Source organism: Ochlerotatus camptorhynchus, unplaced genomic scaffold (genome assembly GCF_037179485.1).
Source record: "Ochlerotatus camptorhynchus isolate MF236.1 unplaced genomic scaffold, CSIRO-AGI_Acam_v1.1 ptg000063l, whole genome shotgun sequence".
Lineage (NCBI taxonomy): Eukaryota > Metazoa > Arthropoda > Insecta > Diptera > Culicidae > Ochlerotatus > Ochlerotatus camptorhynchus.
In genome coordinates, this window is record NW_027040553.1 from 342,058 (window position 1) to 359,744 (window position 17,687).

Consider the following 17,687-nt stretch of genomic DNA (forward strand, 5'->3'; position numbering starts at 1 on the left):
TTGCATACTTTTTAATCATTTTTGATTTCATTTTTATTTGAGTGTAGGTTATGTCTTCAACCGGACCACCTGATGATTCGAAATAAACCATCATCATCATCCTCACCGTTTCGTTTTCCATTTCTGACATATCTTTCACCAGTTTCATTTTCCAGATGTCGCTTCTCAACTCAAGTCCCATATTCACCAACACCAACTCAGTCTTGTTTCATCAGCCGGTTCGCGTGGTTCGTTTCTCTACCGCAGCAAACTTGTGGATTGTCTTTTGTGCGTGTGTCTTTGACTACTGAATTCTTTTTTATTTTTTGTCATCTGAGTCGTTTTCTTGGGAAGAATAGTAATTCTACAACCGTGTGTCTTATTGGAGCATTATTTTCGTATCTGCCGAAAGACATAAATAGTGTAAACTCCGATGCCCCGCAACGAATCCGCAGGCAAAATGTCCGCTGCTGCTGGAGGTGTTTCTGTCGATCGTGTCCAACCGGGACGGGTTATGTTCGTCCTCCGGGATGCCCTGGTGGACGACGAGCTGGTCTACCAGATAGCGTCGCAGTGTGGCGAGGTGAAAAATGTGCATCGACCGCCGAACAACCGGCAGCTGGTTTTCGTCCAGTACGAGGATCCAAGGTAAGTGGTCGGGAGAGTCCGTTTTCATTTCCTGTTTAGGGTTTTGTATTTTTGCATATGTCCGCAGAAAGCGACAGGGGAGCATGCATTGAGGGCGTCATGAAATTTAGGGAAAATTAACTTATATTTTCCTATATCTAATGCATTGGCCCATTAGAGTGTGACGTGCTTACTGGGTGCTCCCTTAATAAAGAGAAGCCCGGTTTAGGTGATTTAATTTACTTGAACTACGACATGAACGTTGATGTCGGACTTATTCTATTCGATGTCAAGTCAATGTTGAAACACATGGTTCTCGTGTTTTCTTGTTTTTTTTTTAATCGCTTGTTGCGTACTTCGTTTTGTTTTTGTTTGTGGTTTTGTTTATGTCTGACGTTCGGAATGGAAGAACAATTCGATACCTTCGCACTGTGGGTGTGTTGATGTTGAGTGGTTAAAATTCTGAAGGCATATATTTTCACTGTTTCGGGTTGAAAAAGTAAACGTTCTAAAAATTTATCTTAATTTAATAATTAATCATTTTATTCGAGCACTTAAAATGACGTTTACTACCACTCGAACTTTGAAATAAAACATTATTTTGAGATTTTTTCTTCTAGGACCTCGAGATAAGTAGCCAATATTTGTGCGTTTCATAGAAAAATAGAAATTAGTTGGTCCAGTTTTGTAAAATCGCTGGTAGAATGTCACGCCAAAACTGCTTGACAAAGTGGTCAATTAAATAGATTGTAATCAGAGAAAACTTAACTCGAAGGAGGGTTGAAATTAGGATCCAGATAAAAGTTATCCGTTTTACTGCTGTAGGTACCCAAACAACAAATTAGTCCTCATATTTTATAGCTATTGGATATCGTAAATTTAGCAAAACAGCCAGAGAGCAATAACGAGTCTTAAATTATAGGCGCACATCAATTATATTGATTGCCTGCGCTCCATGGGTTTTCCCGAATGTGTTTCCCCTCAGAATTTTGGGAAAACCGCTACCGCTACCTTGACATAAGATAGGTAGTAAAGGGTCGTTTCGCGTGGAATTTCAGAAGTATTCCATGGTGATATTCGTGCCGAACCTGTGCTTTTGCAGGAGGTTGAGTAGATCGTTTTGTAGTAAAAGGTAACGTTCTCCAGTGTAAAATACTACCATCATTTTTCCAGGCATAAAATATTTGAAAACTACAGTCTACATGAACATTTTAAGGGAATTTATTGATAAGCAACTCCAAGTTCACACTTCTGGGAAACTACCACTCATTTTTGATTATTCTTAGACCGAATTATTTCACGTTTATGATCAGCACGTATGTTTGTGGGAAGTACAATTGTAGAGAGTAATTGAAACACGTCTTTATCGGTTGACGTTGAACAGTGGAATGAAAATTTTATTCAGAAACTTAGCAACTAATAACAAGTGCATATAGCGACGCGAATTACTGCGTTGCTACGATCACAATACTCCTCCCTAATCCGCGACGCCAGTTAGCTTCCGAAACTTCTGCTGCTTCTGAACGGTCATCGGCTTCGTGAACCCATCGGCTGGCTGTTCCGTTGTCGACGTGTAGCTCAGTTGGACGACACCATGCTGCAGGCTATCATGCACGAAATGGTACCGTATACTGACGTGCTTGGTCCGGGGGTTATACGAACCGTTGTTGGCGATGCTGATTGCCGATTGATAATCGCAGCACACGGAAATCGGTTTGGCCTCGCAAAACTGCGATTGCAGATTACTCCACCACATAGCTTCCTGGATCGTGCGAGACATGGCCATGTATTCCGCTTCACAGGACGAAAGGGCTACGGTAGGCTGCTTTTGACGTTCCACGAGATCGCACCTCCCTGCATCATGAACACATAACCGGTTGTGGATTTCTGGTCGTCCGCATCTCCTCCCCAATCGGCATCGCTGTACCCAACTATGTCCGCTGGACCGCTTGTCGAGTACTCTAGCTTCTTGGTTATTGTACCTTTCAGGTACCGGATTATCCTCTTCACCGCTTCCCAGTGAGGACGGCCAGGGTTGGCACTGTACTGGCTCACAACGTTGACGGCAAAAGCAATATCCGGTCGGGTGACTTGAGCTGCAAACGACAAACACCCGACTGCTTCCTTGTATGGCACTGACTTCATTTCTTCCATTTCAGATTTCGTCTTCGGTGCCATCGACTTGTCCAACTTGATGCTTGGATCTGCTGGTGTTGCAACTGGGTGGGCATCGGCCATACCGAAGCGATTGACGATGTATTCGATGTAGGCTTGTTGATCCAACCACAGCTTGCCTTCTTCACGCTTCCTCGTGATTCTGATGCCAAGACATTGTTGCGCCTCCCCGAGGTCTTTCATTTGGAACCGCTTGTGCAGATGGGCCTTCAGCTTCTTCTTTTGCTTCCGATCGTTTGTGAAAATCAAGAGATCGTCGACGTAGATAGTCACAAACATCATCTTTCCTCCACGGATGCACCAGTACAAACAGGGATCCACGCTCGACCGTTTCAGTCCGAACTCCTGCAGCACCACATCCAACTGCGCGTTCCATACGCGGCAGGACTGCTTGAGACCGTAGAGGGCCTTCTTCAGTCTGCACACCTTTCCATTCGACGCATCGAACCCTTCTGGCTGGAGCATGTAGATCTCCTCGTCCTTCAGCTCGCTCTGCAGGAATGCAGTGACCGCGTCCATTTGGTCAATATCCAAGTTGTACCGCACCGCCAGTGCCATCAGATACCGGACGGTCGCGTACCGCACGACCGGGGAGTACACCTCGTCGTAGTCCAGACCAGGTCGTTGAGAACAGCCCTTCACCACGAGGCGGGCCTTGTACCTCTGGATGGTTCCGTCGAGACCTCGCTTCGTTCGGTACACCCACTTGTTCCGAATCGCTTTCCGCCCTTCAGGCAGATCGGTGAGCACCCACGTGCTATTCTCGCTGAGGGATGCAATTTCCTCACGCATAGCCGCAATCCAATGATCTCGGTCCGGCCGCCGCAGAACCTCATCGTAGCTCGTCGGATCATGCATCGTATCATCGTCGCTCGTCGTGTTGAAGGATAACTGAGGGTAATGAACACCACCAGAAAAGGAACCGTAACTAATAAAGTCATTATACTTGCCTGGATTATGGCGCTCCCGACCGCTGCGCCTTAACCCTTGCTGCAACTCAGCTGGTCTAATCAGTTGCGGTGGGAGCGCAAAATCGGCACAGGCATCCTCGAATTCGTCTGCCTCACTGGACGAACTGTCGACAACGACGATGTCTTCCTCCGTTGTTTCGGTTTCACCAGGATTACCACCCGGTTGATCGATAACAACAGCAGGCCCGGCTGCACCAGGTACGACGATGCCATTCGGTTGTTCGCCTAGAGGAAGCACAGCGTGTTGACCATCTTATCAGGAGTATCAGCTGCACCGGACTCAGGACGATCATGGATTTCATCCGAACAAAGCTCCATGAACTCCACCGGCTGCACTCGTTGTTCTGCCATACAGATAGCGACGCCTTCTTCCAGTACCATGACATCTCGGCTAACGTGGAAACGGTCATTCTCTGGATCATACACCCGGTAACCTTTCGTGTCTTCACAATAGCCGACGAAAATGCCTTTCTCGGATTTGGGATCAAACTTCTTCCTTTTCGCTTTCGGTACCAGAGTCATCACGCTCGAGCCAAAAATCTTGAGGTGCTTCAAATTCGGCTTCTTTCCGGTCCACGCCTCTTCCGGCGTTTTCTCTTCCAGGGAACGAGTAGGACATCGATTCACCACGTGAGCCGCGGTCGAAATAGCTTCTGCCTAAAACTCTTTTCCCAGCTTCGCATCGTTGAGCATGCACCGCGCCTTTTCAACCAGCGTGCGGTTCATGCGCTCTGCCGCCCCGTTCTGCTCAGGCGTATACGGGCACGTGGTTTGATGTCGAATCCCATCGGACTCCAACACCTTCCGGAAATCTGCATTCACGTACTCCTTTCCGTTGTCTGAACGCAAGATTTTTAGCTTCTTGCCCGTCTGTCTTTCCGCTTTGGCCTTGAACGACTTGAACGCTTCGAGTGCTTGATTTTTCTGCTTCAAGAAGTAAACCACCACCCGCTTGCTTGCATCGTCCAGGAACGTCATGAAATAACGGCTTCCACCCAACGACGAAATCTCCACTGGTCCGCAGAGGTCGGAGTGTACCAACTCCAACAGTTCTTCAGCGCTTGACTCGCTGCTTGGGAATGAACGCCTCGTATGCTTGCCCTCCAGACAGGCAACACATCCTTCTAACGACCCATCTTGGAAATCTATTCCGTTGGCGATTCGCTTGAGCTTCTTCAAACCACCTTCGTGAAGATGCCCCAGACGTCGATGCCAGAGCTCCATGCCGCTTGCCAAAAACGACTTCTCTGGCCAATTGATTGGCCAACCAGATCACCGTCTTCGTCCCGAACTTCGCATCTGTCTTTGGTGAAAATAACAGTTTTGCCCTTTTTGCAGATCGTACTTACGGATAACAAGTTGGTGGCTAGGTCGGGAATCTTCAGAACACCGCTGACATCGATTCGACCATCGTTGCTGTCCAACACGACTGAACCCTTCGCTACGACCTTCATAGTGGCATTGTTCGCCGTTCCGACGTTGTGGTCCATCTTGACTTCATCGAGAAATTTCTGATCCGGCCGTGTCATGTGGCAAGTGGCACCCGAATCGAAATACCATTCACTGGTGCTGACGTCTCCCATGGCAAAAATGGAACAGAGACCCTTGTGTTTGCTCGCCTTCGCTTGCTGCTGCTTCTCCGGACACTTGGCAGCAAAATGACCCGGCTTCTTGCAGGTGTAACATAACTTTTCGCCTTTGCTACCGTCCTTGGATTCGCTTGGCTTCTTCCGGTTCGCTTTACTGTACAGGGCACCTTCCGCGCCGCTGCTGACCGGACCACGATCCAGCTTAACGTCCTGTAGAATTTTGGATTTCACTGCATCCGCTGTCAAAGCCGCTCCAGAGGCTTCGAGTCCCATTATCATGGACTCGTACTGATCAGGAAGACCCATCAGCAACATCGCCGCGAGCCAGGAATCGTCCACCTTAAAGCCCACGGATGCAAGCTTGTGGCTTGTGCTCATTAATTCGTCCACGTACGCCTCAACGCTAGCACAGTTGATCAGCCTACCGACGTAAATTTTCTGAGCAGTCCAATCTTCCTGGTTAGTCCACTGTCCTGGAATGCAGATTGCAGCTTCGTCCAGGCTTCCTTTGCTGTAACCGCATCCTGCACCAGACTGTAATTGTAGCTCTCGAGGCTTAAGCAAATCGTAGCCAGAGCCTGCAACTTCAAATCCTCAGGAACACCTTCTCCGTCTCCGTCGATGGCAGACCAGCTTCCTTCACGGATTAGGATCATCCGCATCGCAAATGCCCACGTCGTGTAGTTCTCCCGGCCTCTTAGCTTGTCAATGGCTGGCAGTGCCACGGAACTTCTGGTGACTCGAACGCTTCCAGCTTCAGTCCTGCCGTTTCCGTTGGCGCCTCCATCTCCTTGACCTTGCTGTCCGGATCCTAAACTTCCGCCTTTGGACATACTTCTTCTGGTCTTGAAATTTTAGAGTCTTCCGGTTAGGTATCCTGGGCCCATAAACAATTGTAGAGAGTAATTGAAACACGTCTTTATCGGTTGACGTTGAACAGTGGAATGAAAATTTTATTCAGAAACTTAGCAACTAATAACAAGTGCATATAGCGACGCGAATTACTGGGTTGCTACGATCACAATAAGTACCTAGTAAATTGTACCCTAAAACCACATCTCAAACAAAAACTAGGGGAAATGTATGTAATGTCGGCCTAAATGCCTCTAATTTGGGCCCATACACCCCTACCGTTACGACAACATTTTATTGAATATTATAAAGGAAAGAATATCCTGGGGTACCAACGTAAACCAGCTTATAGTCCATTCTATATGTAAGAGTATTGGTGGACCGAAAGTGAGGATAACAATAAAAAACAATTCAAGAACAACATGTGAAAAGTATAGACACTGTATATAGAGCGGACAATGTAAAATCATGCAATCTGGTAGCCCTGATAAATGTCATTAATTTGAAAAATTAATCTGGCATCACTTGAATTTGTTCAAGCTTTCAGGGAGCAGCTCAATAAGGTGATACTCTAAGGAAGCCTTAGCGTGAAACATTAAAGGCACAAATGTCAGCTTCCACAAAAATACAAATTTGAAATTGCTACTCCTTGTTTGCTGTGCTACTACAAACAGAGAGTAGTAATTTCAAATTGGTATGTTTTGTGGAAGCTGACATTTGTGCATTTGAAGTTTCACGCTAAGGCTTCCTTAGAGTATCACCAGCCAAGAAAAAGATTTTTGTTTTTGTTTTTTCTTTGCGTTTGTTTTTTCTTTGCCTTTGTTTTGATTCCATTCGTGCATAGAAGCTGTGTATCATCCTTCCCGGCAATGCTAAAGTTCTTGAGTCAATCGCCGTTACACGAAGCACCGTGCCAACAGCAGCTTCTTGCTTCGATGTTAATGTAATTTGCATCCAAGAATCATCCAACACTACGGGGCAACCACAGTTTCCAGTGGGTTTCCGGTACTCCAGTAATGCCTCCCCCACTCGTTTTCCAGTCGTCGTCTCTACCGTGCTCTACCGTACGTTTTTCAGTCGTCGTACATCATCAGCTGGAAAATTGAATCGAGAGCAGAGATTCAAATGCCAGTGGCCGGATGTTGTTTTAAAACTGATATCGAAGGAACCTGGAAGCCAGAAGCAATCGTTCAATTCCATCTCAGTAGTCCTGCTTATTTGACTTTTCATTTTTCTGTTCCATTATCAAATTGTTTTTCAAATAAACCACACGTTAATTGGAAGAGTCATAAAAGGTGAAATTTGAAGAGGCAGACCGGAAGGCCAAGTCATATATTGTCAGCTTCCTGGCGAATGAATGTCTGGCGATCGTCTGCGAGAAGAAGACGGCCAAGGACATGTGGAAGGCGCTCGAGAACACCTTTGCGAAGCGGTCAATTAGCACTCAAAACCTGGTGAGAAAGCAGTTGAATCGTCTGAAGTTGAGAGATGGTGATTCGATGAGAGCGCACTTGCTGGTGTTCGAAGACTTGATCCGGCAGCTGAAAACCGCTGGGGCGAAGGTCGAGGAAGCTGATTTGGTCATTTCGCTGTTTCAGACTCTACCGGATGCGTATGACCCCTTGGTGACGGCCTTGGAAAACATTCCTGAGGAAGAGTTGAGTTTGGAGATCGTGAAGCAATGGCGGAAGAGCTGAAAAGAACCGAACGTCACGAAGACTCAGGTGAGATCAAGGCTGCGGCATTTTCTGGAGAGAAGAAACGCAAGTCTACGAAGCTCCAAGGCAAGTGTCACAATTGTGGAAAACGTGGCCATTTGAAAAAGGACTGTCGGCAGATCAACGGAATGCAGTAAGTTTCATTGCAAGTCGCAAGATTGAAAAGGCACCAAGTGGAAGCTCGATTCGGGTTCAAGTGACCACCTAGTGAATGATTTGGCCGTATTCTCGGAAATTCGCAAGATGAAGCAACCTATTGTGATTCAAGTAGCGAAGGACGGAGAAACACTGGTATCAAAAACGGTTGGAACCATCGTCGGAAGCAGTAACAAGAACACGTCGTTGAACATGAAGGATGTTCTCTATCATAGAATACTCCGATTGCTGATGATGCAGACGTTTTGGAGGCGGATGATACCGGAGCGCTCCCTTCGCAACTAGAACAACTCGAGTCCGAAGGACAAGCGATGTTAATCGATTCTCGAGTCCCGAAAAAGATGTGTTCAGAAGCTGTCATTACTGCCGTGTACCTGGTGAACAGAAGTCCTCCTGTAGCCCTGCCGAGAAGTATGATACCAACTGAATGCTGGTACGGTCAGAAGCCAAGTCTAGAAAAACTTCGAATTTTCGGATGCAAGGCGTTCGGCTTGGATTCCCAGCCAACATCGAAAGCAATTGGATGCCAAGAGTCCTGAAACCGTCATGGTCGGATATGCACCAAACGGCTACCGACTGTGGGACAAGAAGTCAAGAAGAATTATGATTGCTCGTGACGTGAAGTTTCATGAAACCTGCTTTCCCTACAAAGCTAATCCTGAAAATCAAGCAGATACACCACTCGTTGTAGTACCGTACGAGCAAGAGGGGGAAGTTGTTCGTGATTCAATGGAACCGTCACCTGAAGAGAGGCCGATGTCACGTGAGAATACTCCGATTGCTGATGATGCAGACGTTTTGGAGGCGGATGATACCGGAGCGCTCCCTTCGCAACTAGAACAACTCGAGTCCGAAGGACAAGCGATGTTGAGGCGCAGCGAACGGGAGCGCAAGCTCCCCGGTAAGTTGTTAAATTTCTTCACCGGTTACAGAGCAACTTCTGCTGGCTCGTATTCCACAGATGCTCCTCAATGCTACAGTGACATCGAAGCCCGCTGCGATCGTATGAAATGGCTGAAGGCTGTTGATGACTAATTGCGATCCATGGAGGCGAACGGTGTGTGGAAGATGACGCCCTGTCCACGTGGCGTGAAACCTCTCAAATCCAAGTGGATATTCCGTGTGAAGCCCGACTAGTAGCGAAGGGCTACCTGCAGCGTTATGGAGTTGACTTCGAGGATACATATGCACCGGTGGCGAAGTTACCAACCATCCGGACTGTGCTAGCTGTAGGCGTCCACAACCAGTTCCATTTCCATCAGATGGACGTTAAAACTGCCTTCTTGCATGGAGATCCTGAAGGCGTCCAGGCTCCAGCAAATATGACCTGCAAGTTGCTGAAATCATTATATGGATTGAAGCAATCTCCACGATGCTGGAATGAAAAATTCAACAGTGAACTAGTCAAGATGGGTTTTAAGCGGTCCCGCCATGACTACTGCCTATACACACGATGCGAAGAAGGAGACGAGCTGTACGTTGTACTCTATGTGGACGATTTGCAAATCGCAGGGAGGAAATTGGAATCCATCGCACGTATGAAGGAGAAGCTTTCGACTGTGTTCAGCATGACTGACTGTGGAGAAGCACGCCACTTTATGGGAATGAAGATAGCGTACGATCGGCAAACAGGAGTTCTTCAATTTTCGCAAGAGGCGCACGTGGCAAGAGTCTTGGAGCGTTTTGGACTGGCTGAATGCAATCCAGCTAAGTCACCACTGGAGAAGGGACTGCAATTGCAACGAGAGGGGATGCCAACTGAAGAACCCTACAGGGAGCTACTAGGCAGTTTAATGTATATTATGCTGTGCGTTCGGCCGGACATCTGTTTTCCAGTAGGGTATCTGGGGCGCTACCAGTGAAAAACGCAATGACGACCGTCCGCTCGTTGGATTTGCTGATGCTGACTGGGCGGCCGACAATGAAGATCGAAAATCAGTCACGGGATATGTCTTTAAGGTGTTTGGATCAACGGTATCATGGTGCAGCAAGAAGCAAACTACAGTTGCTATTTCGTCAAGTGAATCCGAGTATGTAGCTCTGAGCGCCGCTACTGCAGATGGTTATCTGGAGTGCTTGAAGATATGAAGGCCAAGGATCCGAAAACACCTGTCACCATATTCGAGGACAACAGAGGCTGTATTGGAATGGCGAATAACTTGGAGACGAAACGAAGCAAACACATAGATGTTAAACACCATTTCATCAGGGATCATATTGCCGAAGGACGCATCCAAGTGGAATCTATTGGTACTCGCGAACAATTAGCCGACATATTCACCAAGCCATTGGACTCTGGACGCTTTCAAGAACTACGGATGAGTCTAGGGCTACGCGATTGAGAGGGGATGATATCGAAGGAACCTGGAAGCCAGAAGCAATCGTTTAATTCCATCTCAGTAGTCCTGCTTATTTGACTTTTCATTTTTCTGTTCCATTATCAAACTGTCCTTCAAATAAACCACACGTTAATTGGAAGAGCTCTGCTTTCACTCATTAAAAAAAAACTTATAACTGGGTAGAGTAAACGTAAACCAATACTGCGGATGATCGTGCAGTCGTTTTTTTTTCGGTCGGGAGGCAGGTAGACAGCGCCTATCCTGGGAATGTTTTGTGGAAATTCCATTACAATCCACAGCTGTTCCAGCAGACTGGAAATGGGTGGGGTACTTAGGTAGCTGGTTATAGCGAATTCGTTTATTATCGGGGTTGGAACCAGTTCGAAACGTTTGTCAGAAAACAAGCAGGCCCAATCTTGATACCCGATCCAGGTTGGAACTGAATAATAAACGAATTCGCTATTAGTCTCGTAGAGACAGCAATCAGATTTTTGGCTGTTCAGCGGAGATCGGTCAGTTCTGAAGACGGAACAAAGTGATCCGAAAACTGGCTTCAAGTTCCCGTCAGTACGATCAAATAATATTCAGCCTCCGCAAAAGGCAAGAAAAACTAGTCGATTTTAGTCCTCAGCCCACGTACGTTTTGATAATAAATCCGGAGCGATCCCGAGAGCTGGAAACCGAAAGAAATTTAGGTACCGAAAGATCAGAATCGTAATCATACTCGCCTGGAGTTGCAGGCCGGAAGCCCCCGATTTGTCGTTGTTGTTTTGCTTGACAGCAGCTTTTTGACTTCGCCAGGGTGGCCAGATTATTTTTTTCATTATCGGTAGCTTCTAAAAACTTTTATCGGTAGGCTGTCTTAAGAAGGCTTTCCCGATACTTGAAACCTTTGTGAGCGGGGGGGGGCGGACTCTACTTCAGAACAATACACTGTCCTTCAGTTCTTCTGCGTTAAACGCATTGAAATCAATATTTCTAATTCTTACTACACGGAAAACAAAACATAGGTATTGAACTTTTTTCAAGATTACTAAAAATCTGTGATTCTCGGTAGGAAAAGTGAAAAATCGGTAGTTTTTAGCCTTTCGTCTGTGAATCGGTAGGCATCCCAAAAATCGGTAGGACTACCGATAAATCGGTAGGTCTGGCCACCCTGGACTTCGCACCTCCACACACGGCGAATGAGAACGACACAAATTTGAGTTTAGTCAACTCATAAATCACATAAAGTGCAGGAACTCAGCGATGAGTAAATTTGCCTCATTTTAGAAAAGTAAAGATTGGATTCACTCAGTCTATTGGTACTACTCCGAGACTGAATAAAATTTTCGTCAATTTACTCATTTTCCAGCAGATTTTTTAAGTTTTCCACAGGAAACCATGAGACAAATTTACTCTTCGCTGAGTTCCTGCACTTTTGGCGATTATGAGTGAACTAAACTCAAATTTGGGTCGTTCTCATTCGTTCTCTTTAAGTTTAGCTGGTTTCCGAATCATCCTTCTTGGTCTCTCTGTAGTCGTGCTTCCATTAATCGAGTTAGCGTCGATCCCAACCGGTGGCGATAAACCTCGCCCTTCCCGTGTACTATTTTCTTGGGTAGTACCCACGTTTGGGTTATAAGTATCCGTTACCCTCTTCACGTCTTGAACGTTACGTGATAGTTGTGCTCCATTCTCTGCTCTAATCACCACCTTTACCCCCTCTCGTGCAAGCACAGTTTACCGTTCCCTTGAGAATGTTGGGTCGATCTTTGTTCGTTGAGTAATTGCTATGACAACCTTATCTCCGACCGTAATGTCACTATCCTTTGCCCCTCTATGTTGATCGGCAAACTTCTTGCTAGTGAGTTTAGTGAAAGCGTCATACTCCTGAACCACATTTCTATTCACTGTCTGTTTGTGTTCCCATAGACCTTTTTGACGTTTAATCGTCTTTCTCTATCTAGCACACAGAGAGGAATGGATGGTTTGTTTTTCCACTAATCTGTTTCCCTCTTGCTCGCAATTCTTGAATTTAAATGGTGCATTAGTGTGCGCCGATTAAACGTCAAAAAGCTCTATAGACTGGGAAATGTTCCCCGGTACCGCCAACCAACTAGCAGTTCGAAGGGTGTGACACCTAACCGTGAGTGATGTTTACGGGTGTTATGTGCATGTATTCTGCAAACGCCTCGCTCCAGCTTCTTTTCTCTTCCTTCGCCGCTGTTATTGCCTTAATGACACTCTGGTTCTGCCTCTCGATTGTTACTACACTACGATCATACTTCCAAACAATCTTCGGAGACGAGCGCTATAAACGGCCCACCAGGGTCATATCGGCTGTGGATCGTTACTAAACGGATCCTCCGCGAGTATTTTTGGTGGCCGAACATGGCAAAAGAAGCCGAAGAATTCGTTACCAAGTGCGAAACATGTTTAATAATTTCCCGAAGAAATCCACCTGTGCCCTTGATCAGACCAATAGTCCACAAATTCATTTCCTTGAAACGGAGACCCGTTGTCACTTTGAAGGATCAACGGAAGACCCCACACCGTAAAAATTCTACAAAGAGCGGCATTCTTAGGTCTGGCGTCCGTTTGCTTCACCTCTACTACGTGAAGATATTTTGAATATATGTCCACACACATCAGCAGATGCCCAGAACCGCAACCTTGGATGAATAGAAAATCTATTTGTAGGGTTTACCAAGGACCTTCCGGGAGCTGACGGCTGATCAAGGGCACAGGTGGATTTCTTCGGGAAATTATTAAACATGTTTCGCACTTGGTAACGAATTCTTCGGCTTCTTTTGCCATGTTCGGCCTCGCGGAGGATCCGATTAGTTGCTCCACAGTCGATATGACCCTGGTAGGCCGTTTCCAGCGCTCGTCTCCGAAGACTGTTTGGAAGTATGATCAGGTCTTGCTTAAATATTACCGGTTCTAGTGTTCTAAGATTATTTTCCTGAGTATCATAACGACGTAATCTAACAACCTAACTTCACCGAGCTCTTTGTCGTTTTCAGATTCCAACTGGATTTCCACGCACGTCATACTCATACTTCCTGCATCCAACGAGTATAACATGTGCTTATCGTTGTCTTCATCGATTGGCTCGTCGATTTGTGACCTGTCGATCAAACGAGACAAAGTATCGGCAACGTTGAGGTGTCCAGGAATCCTTTCTATCTGGAACCGATACGGTAGGAGCCGCAATGCCCAGGCCTCTGCACGAGTCATGGCTCTCCTGCTAGTTCTATGTAAACCACCGAAAATGAACTCGTTAGCTTCAGAGTCCGTCCTTATTATGAACTGTTTACTCGTCAAGTAATAACAGAACCGTTCGACAACCCACACTATCGCAAGGGCTTCTCTTTGAGTTTATGGGTATCGTGGGTTCAGCAATAGTGAGCGATTTCCATGCAAGGACTGCTCCTATGCCAATCGGTTTCGCGTCAACATATAGCTCCGTCCTGTCCCTAACGCTTCGTTTTTTAGATACAGGAATTCTTGCTCTTCTTCTTGTGTCCAGTAGAATACGTTCGACCGTGTTAGTAATCTAAGTCTCTCTGTATGATCAGCTCTATTGACAATAAAGCGCTCTGTAAAGTTCATCAGGCCCAGGAAACTTTTCACTTCTGAAAACGTTTCGGGTCTGCGGAAATTTCTCTATGGCTTTTAGTTTATCATCTTCGACACTCCAGCCGTCGGGAGACAGCCGAAAACCTATAAAGTTAACGGACTGTTTTCCAAAAACACTTTTAGCCAAATTAATTAAAACGTTATGCTCCTGCAACTTCCGCAGTACCGCTTCCAAGTTCTTGTCGTGTTCAGCCTTAGATCTTCCGGAGACCAAAATATCATCGAGATAATTGACCACTCCACTGCAATCCGCTAGCACTACCGTCTGTCCAGGAAGATATCTGGCGAGTTACATAAACCGAATGGGAGACGTTTAAATCTATAGGTGGCGTTCCCATCGAAAAAGTTGCTCAGGTAGGTGCCTCGAATCCTGGTGCAGCACCGCATGGAAGAAAGCGCTCGATAGATCTATCGTCGAAAACCAACAAGCTCCATGTATGTCAGATAAAATAGCTTCAAGGGTAGGCATTGTAAAAGGTGAAGTCAACGACTAGCCGTACGTCGTTTTTACCTTTAGGAACCACAAGTAGTGAAGAGTGGGGGAGAGGTAGCTCATCGATTCTTCCGGTTCGCCTCCTAGCATCGTGCTATAAGGTACCAGGCGATAACCAGGGTAGTTAATCGATAGCTCGATGACGTCATTTCGTTGGCGTCTGCAATGGGAAATTATCATAGCAGGCGTAGACGATGGGATGTTGTCGAGTTGTTGAATAGCAACTATCGTGGTAACTCACCGATTACCTGTCGATCTGCCAAATTTGGAAAGACGTCTGCATTGAATTGTCTCATATAATAATATTCCGCCCACTATATCACAAGAAATTGCGAGTAGCTGAGTGGAATGGAGATAAGTTAAGCATTGGGTACAGGACCAAGTCTCCCCTGGGTGGTGCCAAAAGATGAGCGCAATAGAATCATCAAGTTGCCATAAGGCACGGAATGAGACTATTGCATGGCTGGGTAGTCAAAGTCTTCCATTCGTTAGTCATTTCAGGTGGATTAGAACAGGTTTAGGTGGGCGTTGGCCAGATTTGGATTTTTCAGATGTAATCCTGGATAGGACCCTGTCATTGAACGTCGCGTGAAAGTGGAACTTAATGAAGGCCTAAGTACTTTTTCGTAGTTTTTAGTTTTTGGATTTGAAAGATCGTCGGTTACAGTGGCCTGCTTACTGAGCAGAAAAACGCGGTCCCAGGTCCTTACATATCAAAGAGATTTATGGTAAAATCGCTTGTGTATCGTGTATTTTGCGAAACTCGTTGTTGTCGTTGGTTCCGGGTTTGAATGGATACACAAATTTGAGCAACGGTATGTGATATGAGGGGCTCGGTGTCCTTAGAGCAACCGTTTTTGCTTACTGAGCAGAACATCATGAGTCTAATCTCAGGCCCATCCACATTCAAGATTCGCCAATCGTTTTATTTGTTAATATGACTACATGGTAATAACAGCAACTCGGTGATTAAAAAGGTGCTCGTCTGCCTAGTGGCAAACGTTTTTGCTTACTGAGCAGAAGACCGTGGGTTTAGTCCCAAGCTCCTTCGCGTTATAGGATCGTTAGGATATCAATTCAGCTTATCGTTTACCAAAACGAACCCTGCTGCAAACCCAACCCTCTTATCCAACATCCCAGTGATTCCTCGTGGAAGTGCAGAGGTGTTCTCGGCTTCCATCAGAGCGAGTGTCATGTCAACACAATCCTTCCCATTCCTTTCTTGACCTGTGTTCGGGCGCGGCCGGCGCTGGTATTGCCTAATTTAAGATCACCAGTTTTTACACATTGAGGATGATTGCTAGTCCCAAGCATCGTCTATTGGTTCTCTGTGTAATTACAGCTGATCTGGCAGTAACATAGTAAAGGGTGATACGGTCAAAATTTGGTCAAGGGAAAACGCGTGTAAATCGGTGAAATCGTTTATTTAAAAAATCAAATTAAATTTCTTTTTCAAGTTCAATTAGTATAAAATTCAGGAAAAATATTCAGTTAGGCTTCCGCTTTTCCAAATCCGAATTGCCGGGCCTTACGCTTGACCCCTGCCATCAGATTTTGTACAGCCACCTTGTCCACCTTCTTCGCCGCAGAAAGCCAGTTTGCCTTGAACTGCTGCTCGCCCTTAGCAGTTTTTTTGGTCTTCTTTAGGTTCCGCTTGGCAATAGCCTAGTATTTCTCAATTGGGCGGAGCTCTGGTGTGTTGGGAGGGTTCTTGTCCTTGGGAACCACCTGCACGTTGTTGGCGGCGTACCACTCCATGGCCTTTTTACCGTAATGGCAAGATGCCAAATCCGGCCAAAACAGTACGGAACAACCGTGTTTCTTCAGGAAAGGCAGCAGACGTTTATTCAAACACTCTTTCACGTAAATTTCTTGGTTGACAGTCCCGGAAGCTATGAAAATGCTGCTTTTCAAGCCACAGGTACGGATGGCTTGCCAAACCAGATATTTTTTTGCGAACTTTGACAGTTTCATGTGCTTGAAAACATCTGCTACCTTTCCCCTTCCTTTTGCCGTATAAAACTCCTGTCCCGGAAGCTGCTTGTAGTCGGCTTTGACGTAGGTTTCGTCGTCCATTACCACGCAGTCAAACTTCGTCAGCATCGTCGTGTACAGCCTCCGGGATCGCGCTTTGGCCGTCGTATTTTGTTTATCATCGCGATTTGGAGTCACTACCTTCTTGTAAGTCGATAGTCCGGCTCGTTTTTTGGCTCGATGCACGGTTGAAGACGATACACCCAGCTTATTTGCGGCATCTCGGAGAGAGAGGTTAGGGTTTCGCTTGAAACTACCGGCAACTCTCTTTGTCGTCTCAGCGGCTTCCGGTTTTCGATTTCCCCCCGATCCAGACTTCCTGGCTGTCGACAAACGTTTCCCAAACACTTTAATTACATTTGTAACGGTTGATTTGGCAACTTTTAGCGATTTTGCCAACTTTGCGTGCGAGTAGCTCGGATTTTAGCGATGCGCGAGCAAAATTTTGATACGCTGCTCTTCTTGCTTTGACGGCATTTTGACAACTGAAGAGTGAATTCCAAAATCAAAATAGGAGCAACATTCTACACACACACACCTTCAAAATGAGGGGTGTTCAGGTTTTTTAAATGCAAAATTGAAAGAAATACGTCAAGTTGATATTGACCAAATTTTGACCGTATCACCCTTTAGCAACCGTGGGCGGTTAATCAAGCTCAAGTTCAAGCTTAGGAACCACAAGTAGTGAAGAGCAGAAGGATTTGTCCATATCGTTGGTAACCTTCTCGATAATCCCGGACGCCAGTAATTCTTCAAGCCTACGCTCCGTCTCCTCTTTTCCTCTTTGAAGGCCGGAGGAATACAGGTAAACACATTTCTTGATGGTGGTAAATCCTTGTTGTATGCTAGTAACACGGGAGGAACGGTAAACTTTGGGAACTCTTCTGCCGAAGAGACTGCGAACACTTCGCCAGGCAGTAATCGTGATTTCGACAGTGAGCATGTATAAGGGCGTATACGCGATGATCGATTCTCTTCGTCGATTTTCTCTTTTGTTAATAACTCGCTAGATTTAACGTTTCTCGGTGCGTTTGCTGTTGCTTTTGATAGCCAATACAACCTGTTACTACTCTGCATAGAGATTAGTGACGTTTAACGCACGCACACTATGGTTGCATCAACAGACTAGA

At 46.0% G+C, this 17,687-nt stretch overlaps 1 protein-coding gene across 1 annotated transcript in view; it reads left to right on the top strand.

The window, feature by feature from the left end:
• Positions 1-219: 219 nt before the first annotated feature.
• LOC135696929 (uncharacterized) overlaps positions 220-17,687 on the top strand; it is a 44,492-nt gene continuing 27,024 nt past the window's right edge. Inside the window, exon 1 of the mRNA XM_065216471.1 lies at positions 220-627. Within this exon, the coding sequence (XP_065072543.1) occupies positions 413-627 (215 nt within the window). The 5' untranslated portion in view covers positions 220-412. The remainder of the gene's footprint in view (positions 628-17,687) is intronic.